The sequence below is a fragment of the Sander lucioperca genome, chromosome 15 (genome assembly GCF_008315115.2).
Source record: "Sander lucioperca isolate FBNREF2018 chromosome 15, SLUC_FBN_1.2, whole genome shotgun sequence".
Classification (NCBI taxonomy): domain Eukaryota; kingdom Metazoa; phylum Chordata; class Actinopteri; order Perciformes; family Percidae; genus Sander; species Sander lucioperca.
In genome coordinates, this window is record NC_050187.1 from 23,330,810 (window position 1) to 23,352,152 (window position 21,343).

The 21,343-nt window shown below is 41.6% G+C and overlaps 1 protein-coding gene across 5 annotated transcripts in view; it reads left to right on the forward strand.

Annotated features, from left to right (window-relative positions):
* ctbp2a (C-terminal binding protein 2a) overlaps positions 1-21,343 on the forward strand; it is a 68,339-nt gene that overhangs the window by 19,833 nt on the left and 27,163 nt on the right. For 2 of the 5 annotated variants that reach the window (XM_031307583.2, XM_031307590.2), the window contains exon 2: positions 3,150-3,318. In XM_031307583.2, the coding sequence (XP_031163443.1) occupies positions 3,261-3,318 (58 nt within the window). In that variant the 5' untranslated portion in view covers positions 3,150-3,260. Of the gene's footprint in view, positions 1-3,149; positions 3,319-8,011; positions 8,085-12,651; positions 15,376-21,343 lie in introns of those variants that run through there. The other 3 variants (XM_035992060.1, XM_031307566.2, XM_031307573.2) reach the window with 3 other exon arrangements.

Consider the following 21,343-nt stretch of genomic DNA (forward strand, 5'->3'; position numbering starts at 1 on the left):
AGACAAGACAAAAACTTTTATTACCAAGAATATTGTGAGGTTTGCAACATCCATCAGATCAGTTTCTGACTTGGTAACATTCACAGACTTGTCAGTGAACCTGTGAACACGACTTCCCCAGATACATGTAACATAGTGCTGTTTGTTGTTGAGGAGAGTGCATGCCCTCTCTCTACACTAAGGCCGGACAATCCCTTGAGGTGTGTGTGTGTGTGTGTGTGTGTGTGTGTGTGTGTGTGTGTGTGTGTGTGTGTGTGTGTGTGTGTGTGTGTGTGTGTGTGTGTGTGTGTGTGTGTGTGTGTGTGTGTGTGTGTGTGTGTGTGTGTGTCTTTCTCTTCATCTCCTCTAGCACTGAGCACGTATTTTCTCTCAGGTCAATCCCCTTATTGTTAAGTTACATAACAGCACTTAGTCAAGAAACAGTCCAGCAGCGATGGTGCTAAGGGCTGCAGGATAACTGTACTTCCGCTCTGGCACTCCTCCGGCTAAGAGCTCTTCTCCAAATTGTTGACTTTTCAACCTGCTTAGTGGAGTCAACTTTTTTTTTTTTTTCTTTGGAAATGGAGTGAATCTCCTTTATTGCACGAGTCAAATATCTGGAATTAATTCATGGAAATGAAGTCATGTATACCACAGATTTGGGTTTTTGGTCAAATGTAGCTCTCAAACTGCTGAGCAGGCCATTCTTCTAAGCTGGTGGGTTTTGCCATCCCTTCAATGGAGACCACCAGTGAGAACAGAAGTTATGGAATGTCATGTTTGAAATTATCCCAGGTGTAGCTGAGCATGGATCTGAGCCTCTACATTTGTATTGATATATTCACTATGCTTAATCAGTTAATTAATCAATACTAAACACATAGACCTAAATTATATGTGGTCGACAAAAAGTGCACACTCCGTAATAGGGCTCGGTAATGAGGTCAAAATCCTCATCCTAATATTAACAATACTATATATCCTAATATGTCAAATGAAATATAAATGATCACATTGATTTGCCTTGGAATTAACTGTGTTTTATGCATGATACCATATGGTAAACAAACACTTTGTAATAAATCATGTTAATTTTGAACACTAGATAACATGTTATGATCCTGTCATCACAATAAAGGTCCACAAAGTGTTCGTAAAAAGATGAATGAATTAGAGACTGAATTATTGCCTAGCCCTGCCGTATAATAATAAGTTATTATTACATTAGGATTAACTTAACTTGTAAAAATGACCAGACAGCTGATCTTAGATGCAGTTTCTCCAAAAAGCGATGACTTAAGAAATCTAGTTGTACTGGATTGCACATGTGTTGTGATAGCATTATTTTATTCCCATCTTGATATTGTATATCCACCACATGTTATTGCACATTATGATTTTGAGTCCCTGTTCGCTCCAGCAGCCTATATCACTGTTACTCCACTGAGGCAGCTGTTGGTGAAGTGAAGTCTGTATCAGAAGAGTTCATAGTGTCTATATGGGCAGATGCACCCATGACCTGTAGTGCCGCCGCTCATGCAGCACAAAGTAGGAGATGCCCATGCATGTCTCCTCCAGTCTATTCATAGCCAAGGCGGTGTGACTCCCCCGCCTCTGACTGACTGTTTCCTGCTTTCCCTCTTGCTCAATTACTTCTCCTCTGACTCCCACATGTGGGTCGTCAGCTCTTTGGCAGGAAGGCTTACCTTGTGGAGGAGGCAAGCTGAAGCACAGCTGACTGGTGAAGCAAGCTGAAATGTGTTTGGTTAAAGTAAAGACGTGTGTTTGTCATTGTCAAGAAAAAGACAGGAGCTCATACAGTAGTGTGTGTTGAATGCAGGATATGTTTTAACACCTACATCTATAAACTTTAAAATTCACTCAGCTGCAATCATACACTGCAAATATCAATACATCATCATATAAATACTCAAGTGAGAGCTGTTCTCAAAGTGCAGCACTCTAGGATTTGGCCCAGAGGCGAATATGGAAATAAACAGAGAGAGGGTTATAAATGCAAAAGTGCTGAAAAAGATACAGTTAAAATGTAGGAGGAGGATAGTGTCACACTGTTCTCATCCTGTTAGTCGATGTTTTTCTAGTACTTTCCTCTCCCTCCCACCAACCCCCTTTTATGTCTTTATTCTGCTGATACAACCTCCTCCCGTCTGCTGACTAACTGACCCACATTCCTCTGTGACTAGCTGCCCTTAGAATGTGTGTGTGTGTGTGTATTCTTGCACACACAAAAATATAAATAAATAAATAAACTGTGCCGTGTCCCTCAGGCCTCAGCAGGAACCAATTAGAAAATTGCTCTTTAGAGGAGCATCAGTCACTGAACATAAATGATTGGTAAAACGGCTCATTTACTCACTCACTCTGTGTTTGTCTGTTTTTTCGCTGTGTTCCACTCAGTTTGGGGGCTCTGGTTGCAGAAGTGACATTTCTTCATTAAATTAGATAAATAGTGCTCGCTGAGATGAGCCTCCCTCTAGTGGAGGGTCAAGTTTTTGCAAGGTATTTTGCAAGGCATGACAGTGATTCTACTGAGGTTTTGCAGACAAGACAACTGTGCATCATCACTGTCAAGTGACAGTTCTTTGTTTTTCTTGTGATGCACTTTCAGGAAGTCATGATTAGTATGTGTTAGGTGACTGAACGTTATCAAACTTCCTCAGCTTCGTAATGAGCAAGTTAAAAGGCATGTCTGTTAAAGCCAAAACCTATTGGACTATTCTACCACATGATAAAAACAGTTCTAACAGTAGCTTTAAAGCCACATTAAAAATGTAGCTAAATGTAACCAATGACTGCATTATTTTGTTTTTGCATTGCACACACTTTCCCTTGATTTTAATTTGCACAACATGCACTTCTTTTATATGATCTACTGCTGTGCATACTTTAGTATAATGTGTCTTGTCCTGTATGTTGTAAGACATTGTGTGTACAGTGTATTTTAATTGTACCCTCCCAAGGTGACTGCACGTGTAAATTTGCTTCGGATTCATACAGTAAATCAAATGGCAACATTTATGTTAAATACTGTACAGTACAGAGTCCCTTACAAAAGTATGAATAAGTAAATAAATAACCTAAACATAAAATTCAAAGTTGTCAGACTGGTTTTCAAGAATAATCTTTGTCCCTGCTTTCTTGAATTTCAGGTTTATAACATCAGCTAGCTAACATCTGGAGGATTGGAGCATTTGAAACTTTAAGGAGGAGAGAGGTGGAAACAAAAATCCAGAGAGGAGAGAGAAGTTGAAACTGACGGGATGGCTCTGGTCGACAAACATAAAGTGAAACGCCAGCGGCTGGACAAGATCTGTGAGGGTGAGACAGATTCCTTTCCATCTTTTTGCTTTATTTTTATTTATTTTTTTTTTAGATCATTTTTGGGCTTTTTATGGTCTTTTAATCAACAGGATAGCTTGAAGACAGGAAAGGGGAGAGAGAGGAGGGACGACATGCAGCAAAGGGCTACGGGTCGGATTCGAACCCGGGATGCTGCCAAGGCCTCAGCCTACATGGGGTGCACACTCTACAGGGTGCTTTTTTATGTACATGTGGATGCAGTGTGGCAGTGGTGGCCTAAAGGTTAGAGATGCGAGCTTGTGACCGGGAGGTCGTCGGTTCAATCCCCAGACCGACAGGATAAAATCTGGGTGAAAGAACAGTGCTTGTCCCTCCCTCATTGGTGGTCACACACTCACAGGTGCCCTTGAGCAAGGCATTTAACCCAAACCGCTCCAGTGGAGCTGCTCAGTGACCAGCAGATCAGACTGTGGTAGTACTGGGCAGCTTCCAGGTATGAATGTGTAACTGTGTGAATGTGATCAGGGCGTTCCTGCAAAAGAGAGGCTGCCTCTCAGTGAACCTTCCCTGAATAAATAAAGGTTAAAAAAAAAAAATGCGGGCTACACATTCGCAGGTTACTGGAAGTTAATTGTTTAGATTGTGGGATACTTGTGTCTTTGTGTGAGAGTACTTGTAACTTTGAGTATTAGTTCCACAGGTTTATGTTGAAGCTATAAAAAAGATTCCCTCCACTGTTATATGGAAATTAAGTTTCCTCCAGTATTTAAGTCTTTCCGTGTGTGTGTGTGTGTGTGTGTGTGTGTGTGTGTGGTAAAGGAGGTCAGGTTGATGTTTCCAGATTGCTGGAGAGATGAAGTTGGGAGAGTTTGTAATAGAGTGAAGCTCTGGGATTGATTATAGTGTGTGTGTGTGTGTGTGTGTGTGTGTGTGTGTGAAAGGCAAAGCTAAGAGATTTTCCTTTCGTTTTTCTTCTCTCATTTTTTCACTTAACCACCAACAAGAGCCTCTGAATGTTTATTTAGTGTGTGTATCCATGTCCAAACTCATACTCACCCTACTGTATTGTATAGTGCAAGATTATTGTTTTGAATTCTCCTTTTTGTAATGTAGGGATAACCACTAGCCGCTAGCTGCTGTTGCACTAGCTTCTATAACTCTCAAACTCTCATTGAGGGTTTCTTTCATCGGTCTTCATGAAAAAGTAAAACACGTTCCTGAGGTTTACTATAATTATGATTATTAATTTGTTAACTCTTATAAAGTTTCACCTGTCAAATAAAGTGTTTGCTGGATGGTCAAGAAGCATCTGAAATCCCCTCCCCTCACACATCTTTCCAATATTGGAATTGGAGGCACTGCATCCAAAAACTACTTTTGTCAGTTTTTGTGTGTACAAACGAGTTAATGCCTTCGAGCAGAGACTGCCCAAAAGTGTGTGTTGTTTCTCCATTTGAACGATTATCACATCTTGCATTCTTCTGTGACTATAAACTTTTCACCCTGCCTTTAAGTATAGCTGTGCAGAGTCTGCTATGGTAAATGGTAAACGGACAAAGCACTTTATAATTAACCTCTCTCTCTCACACACACACACACACACACACACACACACACACACACACACACACACACACACACACACACACACACACACACCAATGGCTGCCTTGCAAGACTTTGACCTGTCCAGCAACTTGGGGTTTGACATGTGGACAGAAGGGGTCAAGGATCAAACCGCCAACCCTGTGATTATTGAACGACAGCTCCTCTTCCTGAGCCACAGCCGCCGCAAAATAATATATACTGTAGTTATAAACACTTCTGACTGCCTTAAGACATCACCGGATGACACATTGTACAAACTAGTTCAGTTCAAGCATACCCTGCCCCCTTATCTGTTTTCCCCTTGTCTATGATATCTACCCACACTCTCTTCTAATATGATCTTTTCTACCAATGTCTCTGCTGTCTAAAATATGTTTTGTCTAAAATATGTTTTGTCTAAAACTGTTTGTCTCTGTTTGTCTCATTCTTAATGCAGTCACTCGACTGGCCTCAGTTTGTCAAACTAGTAATGGAAAATGTTTGTTAAAGACTGCTCCAAGCAGAACTATTAAATAAACAATGACGTAATATTAAAAAAAAAAAAAAAAATCACTTTAACATCTGAAATGGAGTGAATCGTGTGAGCAAGGTTTATTATTTTGAATTAGGCCTTTTTACTTGTGTAAAAGAACATTGATGTTCCAGGTTTACTTCAGCTCTTTATAAGCGAAACCGAAGGTTTAATATTTCTTAGTAATATTAAGTTACTTCACAATTACTACTCTACTACTCTACTCTACAGAGTATCAAGTGTCAACATTCCTCTTTGTTCATGTCAAAGGAAAATCCCACTGAGATTGAGAAACACAATATAATAGATTCCTAAATGAAGCAGTGATGCCGTCTGTTTCCACCCTCAGAATGAGAGCCACATGTAGCATCTCAAACCTCTCCAAACCACCAACCCTGCTTGATTGGAAACCCTTTTTCCCTCTCTTTTTTTAATACTAAAGAATGATTGTGTCCTGTCTGAGAAGGCAATATGTTAAACATCATATAACAATATTTTATATTTTCAGTAGTGTCTGTCTCCTCTGCCTATCAACAATGAAGTCATTCTATACCAAAGACGGGGGGATTTTTTTTTTTTTCTGGTGCAGTTAGTCACCACAGCTGCTCTTAAAAATGTGTAGAGGAGGGTGATTCACATCGAGGAAGTTAAAAGATCAGAGGGTGGTGAATCACACTGTTTTCACAGTAGCGTTAAATCTGCTCAACCATATAAAAAGGGTATTTCAAAACCATAGGCATGGGGTGTTCTGCACCATATTGTCAAAGCCACCCACTATTATCTATAAACAGAGTGTTGGGACTGAAGCGTGAAATAGAAATCAAAGTTCGCATCATATGTATTGACAAAAACAAGAACGTTATGGAGTGATTGTGATTGCATTGCCGTCGTGGGTTGCACATGGCGAGACGGCGAGAGAAGCTTCCTTAATCTCCATTTATCTTCTGAGGATAAGTGTGTCAATCCAATACTTGTTTCACAGCGGAGTGCATTGATTACATCTTTACTCATTGTGATGAGTGGCTAACTGAGCGGCGCCTGTGGCCTGAATCAAATTCGAAATGGCTGATCAAGTGTAGCTGTTCATTCCCATCAAAAGTAGTCACGGTGCAGGAATGTAGATTTTACCGGAACGGTGGATGTTTTACCATTGAGGATATCTGATGTGATTCACTGTCCTTTGCTTTCATGTTGGATTTTTGTGGTTTTCAAATTAGACATGCAAGGTCAAAACTAGGGCAGTTATGTTTTTGGTAATCATTTTGGCTGTAAACCCAAGGTGACATCCTGTCGTCTTTGTCCAACCAACATATATTATAGATATTTATATTACAATGATATAAAACAGAGAAACCACCTAGTTTTGGACACATCATGTCTTGTGATCACTTTAAGGACTACCTAAACAGCAGCCACTCCTCTGCTCTTTTTCCATAAATGTCAATGGTTTACTTTATAAAAACGTGGAGCTGAAAAGATTATTCGGTCAACAGAAAATTAATCAGCAACTATTTAATTATCAATTAATTGTGGTAATTTCTCAAGCAAAAATGTCAAACATTAGCTGGTTCCAGCTTCTCACTTGTGGTTACTTGCTGCCTTTCTCTGTTTCGTATCTCTGCAATTTAAATATCTTTATGTTTTTGGCTGTTGGTTAGACAAAGAACATCAGGATGTCAACTTGGTTTTACAGGCTAAACGATTAATAGATTAATAAAATAAATAAGTGACAGACATGAGTTGCAGCCCTAGTTTTGACCTTACGTGTCAAACCACAAAAATCCAACATGAAAGCAAAGGACAGTGAATCACATCCACTGTTCCGGTTAAATCTACATTTCATTATAGTTAATCTGATTATCTTTGGGTTTTGGATTTATGACTCTGAATAAAAGAAGCATTTTGAATGGATCACTTTGGACTCTGGGAATTAACAATGGGCATTTTTCACTAGTTACCAACTATTAACGAACATTTCATAGCACAACAATCGATTCATCTAGAAATAAATTGGCAGATTAATCAATAATGAAAACTATCGTTAGTTGCAGTCTTATGAAAGTGAATACATTTTTTATGAAGTTAACAGAGGCAGCTTACCCCTGCTGTATTTTTTTAGTTTTAGTTAGTATTGTGTCAACTCATTGTTTCAACACTTGTCAAAACACAGCATGATTTAGTTTGAGTCATCAGTAGAGTCAGTTTTAACTGATTATACAAATTACTACTATTACTACTTTCTCTATGAAGGCGAACAGCATTGTTTGGTTTAGATATCAGCTTTAAAAATATATATGGTACAACTGCTCCTTCTGTTGTGGGTTTGATAAAGTGCCAAAAAGAGTGTAACTGCAATAAGGGAGCCGTGGCAAACATCTGCTGTGAGCATCAGTTCCCATACTCTCTCTCATTCCCCCTTTTTCTCTCGCTCACTCTCTCTTTCTCTCTGTGTCTCCTTCTGTCCGTTCCATCTGTGTACCCAGCATGCATTGGCTTGGGCAGCAGTAAAAGTCGCTGCCATTGCCGTTTAGCCAGAGCTAACTGACTGATCTGGGCAGAGATGATATGTGAGCGGCGCTGCGACATGAACTAGGTCGCAGTAACAGCATGTTCATGAATGTTGATTTACAAGTTGTAGATCTGTGCTTGGACACATCACCACAAGGTGGGGTAGTGGAATTTGTCATGGCGAGTCCAAGTGTTGTAGTTGGCAGTTAAGTAAATATGTTAATCCTTGATAATGCCTCTTGTTTTGTCATGTGTACAACAGGAGGAGATGTTTAAACAGTGAACGGTAAATAATGTAGCCAGTCGAGCTAAAATACCATAAAACGTAGCATGTGAATTATTCATATTGTCACATTCTTGCAAGCTTATTTCACGCTTCATATTAAAACGGAGAGGACGACCAGGGAGGCTGTGGAAGAAAAGGGAGGGGGGTGTCCTGATGTCATCCCCTCTTGCGCTCTGCTGCATTCACCTCTCTGCTTTCATCCCTCCCTCTCACTCGTTCATGCTCTGGCATCCAGCTCTGGTATGAAGTCATCGGAGCAGTCTCTGGGTCTGACCCCCCCTCTGGCTTGTTACAGGCTCCACACCAAAACCCACGACCCCTTTATAGGCTTTGTGGAGAGGCAGGGAGGGGCATAGAGAACTGGGGGGAGGAGAAGGAAATAGAGCAGATGAAAAATAGTAGAAAGTGTTGTTTTTGGAAGGAAATTCTTTGATAATTAATTTGTAAATAAATAAATAAATAATTTGTAGCAAACCGGCATGTGCGATCATGTTATTATTCTCAGTAAAGTGTGTCTCTCTGCACATCTGAGTAAAAAATTCTGGTACGGTTTTCCCTTTTTTACGTCTAGTGTCTGCATTTGCCTGTGTTCAAGTTGGCATGTAACTTAGCGGCTATTGATAGTTTGAATTGAGTTCCTGAAAAAAAATCTAGTTTCAAAATGAACTCTTCAGCTATGATACTAAGTATTTTAATGACCTGTACCTTTTTCCGGATTGGGCTAGAGATTGGATGAAAAATGGGTCGGAGAGGATGTGCCCAAAAGAGATGGATTATGGGTAGAGGGATCTTTCCATAAGATTGGAGAATTTCTAAAGAATTTGTTGGCTTTTGCTGCTGTGTTTTATGTAGTACACGTATACTAGCAAAATGGAAAATACTGTAAACTGTGTCAATTCAGAATTACACTAACCGAGTATGTGATTGTCATTTAGATAAATACTAGCTTCATTGCCATCAACCTCCATTTAGTCCCTATGGAGATGCTTTCAGAGACAAATAATCCCACTGGAATCACATACAAGGCAGCCATGTACATAATGTCTGTTAAGTGTGCATTACAATTCATCTGACAGAATCGTTCTTTGCAGCCCTACTGGCATTGTAATTCCATTTACAGTTAGTGCCTCCTGCCCCACGCTCATGCATAAGTCAATGTGTGTTTAACATTCAAATCATGCCTTCAATACGTGACGTGTCACACTGTAGGAGACAGTTGTTTTTATTTCTGTTGCAGTGCAGCATTCACTCTTGAGTTGGCGTGTGATTTTTATTCATGTATGCACGTCAGACCAAGGCCAAGGCTTTAGCGGCACTTTGCATGTGTGAATGAAAAGGGACATTAACGAAGCACCGCAGCCACAGCTGTCTCTGCTACACGGCAGAAGACAGGGTCAAAATGCTGAGTGGGGATCCAGGATCATGCAAGCCAAATTTGTTTGTGTTCCATGTGTGTGTCTGAGGATAGATGGAGGGGTGATTGACAGCAAATCTTTAAATGGGCTTGTTGCATGTAAACCCTCTGATTGCAACATTTGTTAAAGCATGCAAACATTTTAGATGGTTAAAACATGCACCAACAAGCGCGCACATAGTAGTCCACCTCCGGTTCTCCTGCTGGATTAGCTGTAATATTAATGTGGAGGCAGAGACTGAGAGGGCTTAGTGACAGGGAGATGTGGAGTGTTTATTAAACAATGGCAAGCGTCTTGTGTGACAGATTAGCCACAGATCTCACTGTTGTACATCATGTCTGTCTTTTTACTTGCTGCTTAATGCAATTTTCTCTCATACTTCTAAGATTTAAAAGAAAAAGTAATACCAGGCTAAAGTAGAGTTTTCTGAAATCTATTACCAGTTAAAAGAGCCCTGAACTGCATAATTGCATCCTCACTTGAGGTTCATTTACTCAAGGTTTCTGTAAGTTTTACTTACATTTTTCACCAGTCAAGTCGTATTCAATGTAAGGTCTTTATAAGCTTCTGGCGGGGTGGTATTATATTTGTTCTAAAATCCCTGGCTTAATTCCTAAATCCCTCTGTTACAGTGAATCTGGCATTGTGTGCACAGTCTGGAAAGTATGGCAAATGGAGGAACATTAGAATTTAAAAGTCAAACATTGTTTAGTTTGAGGCAAACAGAACTCTGTGATTTACTTTCCTGTCAGTATTAGATTGGCAAACCCTGAGTACACACCTCTGCCCCTGTCTCTCTGTTTGAGGTTGACTTTATGGGGATGAGTGATCTGCTGCACTGAAAGCCAGAGTCTCCTTAGAGCTGGGCTAGTAGAATTAATTAGAGGAGTGTATGAGGTTGGGGAAAGAAGCCAGGGGATCAGATATACTCTATAGGCTGTTGCCCATTGTGTGTGTGTGTGTGTGTGTGTGTGTGTGTGTGTGTGTGTGTGCGTGCATTGGCTCTGAACATTTATTCAATATTGTAAGCAACTACTTTCATGTCTCAAAATGAGACCTTGCAATGATATTTGTCGACAAGCTTTTAAATTACGAATATGAAGTGTGTAAGATCAGAATAAATAACAGGAAAGACTGTGTGCCTTTTAGGTGATGAATGACACACGGACTTGAAATGACTGTAAAATTTGATTGACTTTATAACAGCAAAACCCTAATGAATCAAAATGGGCTTCAAAAATGACTCAGCTTTGATTTGATAATTTATCTTAACAGTCGGTTTTAGATCTCTGTGAGGGCTCGCTCTCGCTTCCTCTCTTTCCCATTTTAATTACCTTTTTACATCAAGCTGACTAATGTTCCTCTGACCTTACCAAAAGAAGGAAAAAAAATTCTCAGTCATCTGCGCAATTGGTTTTGGAGCCACTGTCATCAGCTTTTCCTGTCATCTTATGAAAACAGCAGAATTCTCCCATTCCCCTCTGATCTCATCCTAATCTAATTACACAACTGTGATTAAACAAAATATTAGTGCTGATGACGGACATGCCTGCACAGTTTCCACAGGCCCTCTGTAAGATATTCAGGAACGTTTCTCAATATGCTGAGACGGTATTAACAAGACTTTCTTCTCAGTCTAAAATATGTATTACTACCCCTCGCTGTGGTTAGCTCTGAGATTAGAGTTGGATGGAAATGGAGACTCCCTCACCTTACATCTGTTTTCATGCATTAATAAACAAGGATCCTCTGCAGAAGGGATCAGGTTTCAGCCACAGTGACATCAAGTGAGACATGCAGGTAACTAGGTAGGCAGGTGCACCCCCAGAGTCATATGTTGAACACCACCTTGGTTAAACAAAATAATGAATGTATACCATTAATTACATCTTCATGTATAGCTCATGGCCAAGGCATAATATAAAATGCCGCAGCATTACAGCAAATAGATTTGTTGTGTTGCGACTCAACAAGCATAGTGTTTTTTGTTTTTGTAAGGCAAAGAGTGTAGGTGCTTTGGATTAACTGCTGTTACAAAAACCTCCCCCCCTTGCTTTCACACATACACACACACACACACACACACACACACACACACACACACACACACACACACACACACACACAGCCACATACACAGGCACAAACACCACACTCCCCCAGTATTTTACTTGTCTGTCCAAAGGGGCAAATCCAGATTACAGAGCTTCTCTATGTGAAGGAGATCAGAGGAGCTTTAGGAAAGAGGGGGAAGGTGCTGTATTTTACTGACAGTAAGATGCATATGGTTCAAAATCATGTAGTAATATAAATGGCCAAATAAAACTATTTTGAGATTCAAACTTCCTCTACAAGTGTCTCATTTAACACTCTGTACTCTATAAGACAGTAACCTTGATAATTTAGAGGATCATTGCTTGAAATGACAATCATTGTGAGGGCAAATAGGACAAACATTGCAGGGGGATTTTGTTATGCATTCTGCAATCTCTGTGTAATCCTTGGTTATAATTTTTAATGTCCTCCAGTTAACATACAAACAGCAGGTCTGAGTTATCTCAAATCGAGCAGAGTGGGGCAGTGACAGTGAGGCATCAAGGACATTTCAGAGTGAGTTGGGCAGCAGTTGCGTGGTGGCTGTGCCGCAAGCATGGGGCCTGGAGGAGGATTAGTGTCCAATCAGAGTGGATTTGATGTTTACTGACAGCACATGGGATTTTGCTGAGAGAACTGTATTTCATTTGTATTCAATAAGGCCGTGCGCCCTGCCTGGCCTCCCCTCCCCGCGCTGTGAATCTGGCAAACTGAAACCTGTTGAAGACGCAGGTCTGTATCATCAACAGCTTCAGGTAGGTGACTCTTCAGGAGAGGGTGAGGGGTTTGTGGGTGGATTCTAAATCGCTGGTATTATCATCAACATCACTAGATACGCTTGTATCTGGTTCACATGACGTCACAGTGGGAAGTGGAATTAAACAGGCTTTATTTAGTTGTAATCCCTCATAGCAATCGGCAGAGCGAGTAAAATGTCCCAGAGAAGGGAGAGATAAACCCTATTGGATTAGTACAAGACCCTGCCCATTCCAACCTATAACCCAACCTATCTACTCCTTTCGTTTTTGTGTTTTTTATCAGCGTTTCATCAATCCTGCTACTGTGTCTTTCATGGAGTAGCTGTGCTACCTCTGCAGTGTACTGTGTTTGTGTGGTTTGGTGTGATGTGTATGTGTGTGGTGTCCTCTTTCCTTGCGCACAACAAGCCAGCATGACCAGAGATTAATTATTCAAGGACTGCCAGCCAAAGGGGGAGTCACCTGATAGTACGGACTTACAATATTACAACTTGATATCCGGTGAAACGGTAGACCCTGCTTCATCTTCTTTTCTGCTTGTTCTCCTCATCCCTCTCCATTTCATTTTTGGTGCTACAGTACATGAAGACTTGAAAGGCAGCTTTCACAAACTCAGCTACAAGCGGAACATTTTTTTCAGTTTTTTCTTTCTTTTTCTTCCATTAACATTTTCTCTTGCTTTTCCTTTTTTGCCAATGCTTGTCCCTAACAAACAGTTGAGTCTTGGTCGCTCCCACAGTTGGGACACATTAGGGGGGAATGAGGGTCAGTGGGACAGGGCTGAGAGTGTCTACGAGCAGCAGGCAAGAGTAGCCAGCCGGCGGAGCTCTCTGTCATACGGAGAGGGAGGAGGGTGGTACGAGCCTCCGTCAGGGGTGCGTCCCCCTGAGCTGGATTTGAAACGTGACCCGTATTCCCACCAAGACTCTCTGTACGGACAGGTTTACGCAGAGCGTCAGGACCCACGGGGGCTGAGGAAGGGCTCTGTGCCTGATCTAAACCACTACGAACGAGCACCCATGGCTCACCGAGGATCCATTCCACATCAGGATTACTATTCCCATGACCCGGCCATTACACCTCGGCCACCTGAGGGCTTTTACCGGCCAGAACACCATCCTCCGCCACCTCACCCTCATCCACTCAGTAGGTCAGGCTCTCATTTTGGGATGACACCTGGGGCTCGTGCTGTGTGGGATCAGGGTCAGGGAGGGAGAGTAGGACCTCAAGCCCCTTCATCACCTCTACCTCCTCCTCCCCATCCTCCAACAGCTGGCCAACAGCGCGTACCCTCCCGAGAGCCATCTCCTGCTCACTATAGTATGGAGCAGGCATCTCCTCGGTATGCCAGTGAGCCTCCACCTCTGACTAGTCAGTCGGTCTATACTGATGTTAATGGCCGCCCATTGGATCCACAGCAGCAGGCTGCTACCTGTCTAGTAGTAGATACTGCCAATCAAAGTGTGATTATGAGGCAAGACACTGCCTCACCCTACACCATCCAACAACAGCAGCAATTACAACAGCAACAACAAGTACAGCAGCAACAAATACAACAGCAGCATTTACAACAACAGCAACTTCAGCAACAACAAATACAGCAGCAACAACTTCAACAGCAACAATTACAACAGCAACAATTACAACATCAACAGCTTCAACAACATCAGTTACAACAACAGCAACTTCAGCAAGAACAGTTGCAGCAGCATCTGCAACAGCCCCTGCCACCTCCCCCTACCATGCCCATCTCTGACCCTAACCTTTCTATGATGTCTCCACTTCCCGCTCCACCTACCCCAGTGCAGACAGTCGCTCCAGCTGCACCTCCCCTTGGGCAGACTGCCCAATGTTCAGTCCCTCCTCCTCCAGTCACTCCACTCCCTGCTCCTCTTCCCCCCACAGCCCCCCAGACACCTTTGCCTGTGGACCCAAGGAAGACAGTTGATCCTGAGTTTCTTGCCCTGTTGCGAAATGAGGGCCTCTCAGAGAGCACCATCTCCTCACTTATCCAGCAGGGATTTGACTCCACTAGCATGCTGGCTGTTATGGAGGAGAATGATGTCCGCACCGTCGCCCCCAACCTTGGTCAGGCTCGTGTACTGTCTCGCTTGGTCCACTGCAAGCGGCACGTTGAGGCTCCGCCAGCCCCCTCCCAACCTCAGACACCCATGCGAGGCCGCTCCAATAGCTTTAGCCATCGCTCAGACATCTACCACCAGCAGCAGCACCATCATCCAGTGCACCCCCCACAGAGTTTAACCGTGGACCCCCAAATGATGCACCCACAGACTCCTGCGACTATGCAGACCATCTCCCCAAGGATGGGAGAAGTAATGGGTAGGAGGCCCAACAGTGCCCCCTCTCAGCAACTACTGGAAACCTCTGGAGGCTACCCAGGCCAACCACCTCGCACCCCAGGGCCATACGCTGGAGCACTTCTGCCTGTTCAATCAAGACCCATGTCAGCCTACTCTTCTGGGGGGACAATGTCAGGGATGCCCATGCATGGTATGCAGATAATGCCACAGCAAATGACTGGGTCAATGCCTGCCATACCAGGGTCTATGCACTCCATGCCAGGTATGCCACAGCAGATGCCTATATCCATGCCAGCTTTACAACAGCCACCACAACAGGTACCGAAAGCATACTCTACCAATTACACAGTGCCCATGGAGCTGATGAAGAGGGACAGGAACGTAATGCCATTGTCACCCATGCACAGCCCTCATCCCAGTCCTCAGATGATGCGTAAGGGTGGGGGACCTGCACCAGACAATGCCCTCGTCCCTATGGGAGGCCAAGGCCAAGGTGCCCTTGCTGCTAACCAGAAGCTAAGTCGACGCACGGGTCCACCAGTTATTGTGTCCACGATGGCGTCTCCAGATTCCAGTAAAACTACTTTTTTTTTCTCCTTTCATCCTCATCATCTGCTGTTTGTCTGATTTCTTGATACATTGGGTCTTGCTTTCTCTTGGCCATTTCACATGTTTTAAATAGATAAGAAAATTGATTTGTGCTAGAGCTCTTCATTTTTTGCATGCTTTATGTAAGACACCATTTCCCATTCCTCTCATTGCTTTGAATAGCTCCACAAAGCAGTGCTGCTGGATTGTTAAGAATCATATCATGCTTCCACAATTTGCCATTTGGTTGCCATTTCTGAGGGCCATTTAGTATATTGAAAGCAACAACTTGAGTATTAGGTTGCAGTCTTAGGTTTCATACCATCTCTGTCAAATAAGTGTTTTTTTGTATTCTGGTTTGTGAAACCATTATTCAGCTGAGGGGTGCGTCAGATTCATTTAGCTGAAAGTTGTTGCTGGTGTGTGATACATGATGCTTGACCTTAAGAAAGTCCAAACAAATGTTAATAGAGTATTTTTGAAATTGTTATATCTTTCTGGTCAGTGCTGTCATTTGTTTGCTTTCCCGTGTTTGTCATTACATCAACAATAGATAAAGTGTGTCTTCTTATCTAGTCTAGTGGAGCGAAATCTAAATTGCTTGCTGCCTATCTCTTTTCCAAAACTGTTGTCAGGATTATGATTCATAATTATAATTTAATATTAATTATGATTATGGATAATTTTTGCTTAGACAATATGGCTACCCATTCCCTGTCCTACTTTTGGTTTCTGCATTTGCCACGATTCTAAAATGATAGTTGAATCCCGCTTTCTTGTCTGCTTATCTCTGTGAGAGCCAGATTTGTCAGACTTACATATACTTTGTGTAAAGTCCTTTTATTATTTCAGTAATCATATGTAGTTATTTGTTAGAATGACATATTACAACCCAAAATGGCATTGATGAGGCACAATATGGAGGATTTGGGAGGAACAGCTGTCAGCACCCTTTCTGATACCTTTTTTAATTTTAATAGCTGCACACTATCTTTATGTTACAGTCTGTCAGTTGCTGCATTCATGTGTGATTAGTTTACATCAAGACTCTGACCAGAAAAGTCAGATATTGTGGCAGTGGTGTTAACTGTCTCCTGGTGAGCATGTGTGTGTTAGTTTGCAATGATGTGCATGTGTGAACAATATGTGTGATTGCATTTGCCAAAGTCTTCTTGCGAAGATTTTCTCATTTAGCTCTTATTGACTATATAATGCTTTTGGTGAGAAATTGGAGCAAAAGCTCAGGCCACTTTTTAAAAGTATGTATCAACTATACAGTAGTCATAAAGTTGCATAATGGCGATTGCAGCATTAGTTGTAGCTCTTTAGCTGTGGTATCATTGTAACTGCAGCTGTTTTTGATGAAGTCCTTTCTGCTCTGCCACACACCATCTCCCCACAACCCCCAAGGCCCTGTTGTTGTAAACATGGATGTCTTATTGCATTATGATAATAAAGGTGCATCAGAGTGGCCTGGAAAAGCTTTACAGCCACTTGGGCTACACAGTCTTCCTCCAGTCTTGCTGCTTTCAAGGTGTACCACTGACCTGCATGAAATAGCAAATAGCTCTGTCTAGTTCTTCTTGATCAGCTTTGCTCACAGGGATCAGAGTTTACTTTTGAACTGGTGAGTTAAAGGCAAACATTTAATATATGGATGATCTTTTGTTTTTTAGCTGAATTTATTCAATTTAGAATTTTGTCCCAAATTCATGTTTCAATTACAGTTTAAAATTAAATTAATTCAGTCAATGCATTCTCGTGTAATCAGATGAATCATTTACCCATATCAGATTAAAGCTTTAAATTTAGCATAATAAAAGATGCTACAGTAAATTATCACATTCACACCCATGGCCTGATAAAAGTATATTTCAGACATTTTGGGCAAGAAGGGCTGATTTCTCCACCTACACCCGCTCACCAGAGGCTGACTACCAGCATCACTGGACAGATAAAATCGAATTACAGTGCTGATGGCCAATGTGTGATTGTGTCATTTTCTCTGTGCAGGTTGTAATGAGAGAGAGAGGTGGGGGGTGGGAGTTTAATCCAGATGCTCCATTTCCACTGCTGCACTAATCCACAGATATTCTCATTTTGTTGAAACCAGCCTCCTGGCTTTCTATGAGCCTTTCACTGTACTTAGTGATTTATCTGAGGCAGTTTTGTTGTCGTCTCAGATTTTTCGGCCCAAGAGAGCAGATATATAAAAGATTCCCATTGCTTGGCTGTCAAAACAGACTGACACATGCTTTGAAAAGGATTCCTTCTTCTTCCACATACACATAAATCACATTGTTAGTAGTAGTACACATACAGTCAGCAGAGTAGACCTCATTTGCATGTGGCTGACATTTGTTGCTTTGGTAATTTCATCTGTTAATGGACACAGCCGCAAAGCTGCTCTGAAAGCATATTCCTTAATTGTATGTTGCTAGGCAACGTGGGTTTTGGTGGTAATCGTAGGCAGATTTGCTTCTGGTTAAAGGGTCGGTCCATTGCCAGAAAACACAAATTTACATGTTACTACATCTTCCTTTTTTTTTTTTTTTTTTTACAAAATGGATGGCTGAGCTAATGCATCTGGAAGAAAGTATTAATCATATTCATGCACTTCTTTTCATGTGGGATAAATAAAAATTAAAAGGCTATTCTTGCCTATTTTCAAAGGAATTATATGCATCCATATCCAACAAAATATGATTCAGCTTTTTAGTTAAAACTTCATTTATGATATTTTGTCAGGTAGACAAATTATATTGTGAAAGCAGCAATAACACATTTTGCATTCCTTAAAATCAATTAGCTATGAGCTCCTGATATTGTGACAACCTCAGACAATTCATTAGTTACAGCAGTGAGTTGCACCCACAATCAAACATAATTTCTCTCTGAACTAATAGCCCTTGTGTGAATACAGATGGCATGCCCCCACCCACTTTAGTATATGATGCTTTTTGGAATACCGTTGAGCAAGACCCCACCTTTATATGACTAACAGGCCTCCCCCACTCTGAGATTATCACTGTATATGATATTGTGGGACTTCCACACCTCCACCCTTAAGAGTGTGTTGGCTTCCTTCTGTGCCATTCTAGCCAGGCGACCTGATGCCAGCTCAGGTCAGTTTGCTCTGCGTGACACACTAGCCGCAATGTTTCCTCATTGCTTAGGCTTAGCATGATGATGGGGGAGGGTCATGGTTCTGGAGATGGCAGATTATGTATTAACGGGGTCCAGGTCAAAGCTTCAGGCAGTCGTTACACTGAGTGAGGGATTAAGGAAGTGAGAGAGAGAGAGAGAGAGAGAGAGAGAGAGAGAGAGAGATAGTCCTGCTACTGATAGATGATGATTGCTGCTTGCTGTGTGGGGGAGGGGAAATGAAGCGTGACAGCTGTCAGTCAACCTTGGACTCTCCATGGAGATGAGGCTAGCTGTCAATGTTGCATTTAGACTCTGAGGGTCAAACTTTGGCCTTAATCTGGGCTGACAGTCAAAGGTTTTTTGTGTTATACTGATGGTCACTCAGTGATCAGTGATATATATATTTTTTTCCTCCTGACCTGAGAGGTTAGGTTTACCAGTGCCACAACCTTGAGTAATGCAGCCATTGGATTCAACTGGGATGTTTTCAGAGAAACAAGAAATAGACATAGACATCTTAATTGTGCCTTTCAACATTTAAAGACTTGGCTGTGAGTCTGTGAAAAGTAAAAAAGTAAGTAAAAGTACTGTTGATTTTGCGCGGATACAATAATAACTGGCAGTTGGAGTACTTCCGAGACTTGGATGAATGGTTTGTTGAATCATTTGTACAAAAGATGAGCAACTGTGTTAGAACATATCTGGTTGTTTGATTAAAAAATCAAAGGTACAAGCTTGTGTACATAAATGTAAGGAGAAAAAGTTTTTTCAAAACCTGAAAATGCATTCAGCTGTATTTAATTAACTCCTTCTCGGATTCTGGATGAATTGACGGACATTTCGTTCACAATTGCAATGAAAAAATATTTTTTATTTGCCACAGCTCTGATCGGTGCCTATGACAAGCTCCTTTCCTTATAGCAATGGCGGCAGAGGCTCATGGGTATCGTAGTATTAAGGCCGGCTTCACACTGGGTGCGTGGCGTGAGCGTGGCGTGAGCGTGGCGTGAGCGTGTCCACTGCGTGGCGTGTCCGTTTTTATTTTGGCTCCCATGTTAACAGGTTAGAGCTTACACACTGCCTGCGTGACACGCACGAGCCGCGCCGAAAATGCGTGCATGCTAGAAATAGAACTGACGCCTATTTTTCACACGACAAGCAAGCTTGTTGGAAGCGTTTCCAGGCAAAATAGAATAGGAAAAGATGTTTATATGTCATTTTGACACAAATACATATTAATAAATGGCATGTTCATGTTTGAAAGTCTCTAGGTTTTGACATAAATGCAGATATAAATGTAATTTAAAAAAAAAAAAAATTAATAATTATCGATTTTCAAATATTGCACCTGTCAATATAGAACGAGATATTATTATTTTTTTTTTTATAGATTTGTTTTTATTAACAAAAGCTCTTACAAAATGTTAATGGTGTGTAGCAAGGATATAGTCTGATACATTGAAAATCGTATTTTACAAAAGGAACATACATAAATGTATAACCTTATAGACACACCGTACAAGGATAATGATTTTTGATTTTTGAACATCAGAAGAGATAACAGGAAGAACGAGATATTCTTTAGCCTATTTTGCCGTCAATACTGCCGACGTTGTCTTTGCTGTAATCAAATCAGTATATATTTATGTTTAACATGAAGTATACTACTGCTAGAGTGCAGTAAATCAATGGGAAACATACACGTGTACAGACAAGGCTAGCAGCAGCAGCGCCGCATCAGACACGTTTCTGGTGTGCAAAGACAGAAAAATCCATGCAGCCGACACACAACTGAAATGCAACAGAAACGCCACGCTCACGCCACACAGCCAGTGTGTGGCCGGCGTTAGAGCCAAACCAAATTGCCGGTAAAAGCGTGATTTCTCGAAAACAAAGAACATAATTAATGTTGTCGTTTAATTTATCCAGGATACTGCTGTGTTTCTATGTTGAGGAACATTGGGGATATCATTACCAAAAAACTTCCAAAACCAGCCTACCCTCCCACATCGCAAACTCTATGCAGCCTGTGTGTAGGATGATGTGTGTGTTGTTTGTATGTGTGTGTAAGCATGAGCAAACTGCTGTTGGCAGGTGTGTTGAGTGCAGAGTTCCTCTCCCCACCAGATGTTCCACTTAATATCAGGCAGTGATTTCCTTTTCCCTCATGAGTGAATAAAGTCTCTGGTCACAGTCTGCCAGGATTAGATCCATGCAGATCTCCAGTGCTTATTTTCTCTTCTTCTCTTTCTCTTCTCTTTGTATAAATTGATCCAAGTTTGTCTTTGTTTCCCCCAGCTCCCTTTTGTAAATTAATCTTTGTAGGAAATGATTTGGCCAAAACACTCCCCTAACTCAAGAAAGTATAGAGGGGGGTGGGGGTAAGTTTGAGGTAATGGGAGAAATATGTTTCTAAACAAACGTCATACCCAGCTCAGCACATTCATTCAAGACTGTGGTTGTGGGTTGCAGAGCCCTTCTGCAGGGAAACGAGGAAAGTGAAGATGGGAGGTGATTGAACCCGACCAAAGACAGCAGAACAGAGGAGAAGATTGAGTAAGAAAGACCAAGGAATGGAGTTAAATGCACAGAGGGCTGCTTTAGATTAGATACTGAAGGATCGACTGCTTTAGTGGCAGCGATAGATTCTTAGAAATCAGCAGAGGAGTGCAAACGGGAGATTACATAAATGGAAACTCTGTCATGCCATCTTGGAGCAAGTTTGGTTTGTTTTATTTTTAGAAAAAGAAACACTTTGTAAACTTGAACCATTAGTTTTCTTGGTCATTTTTTGTCTGGTTTAGGAC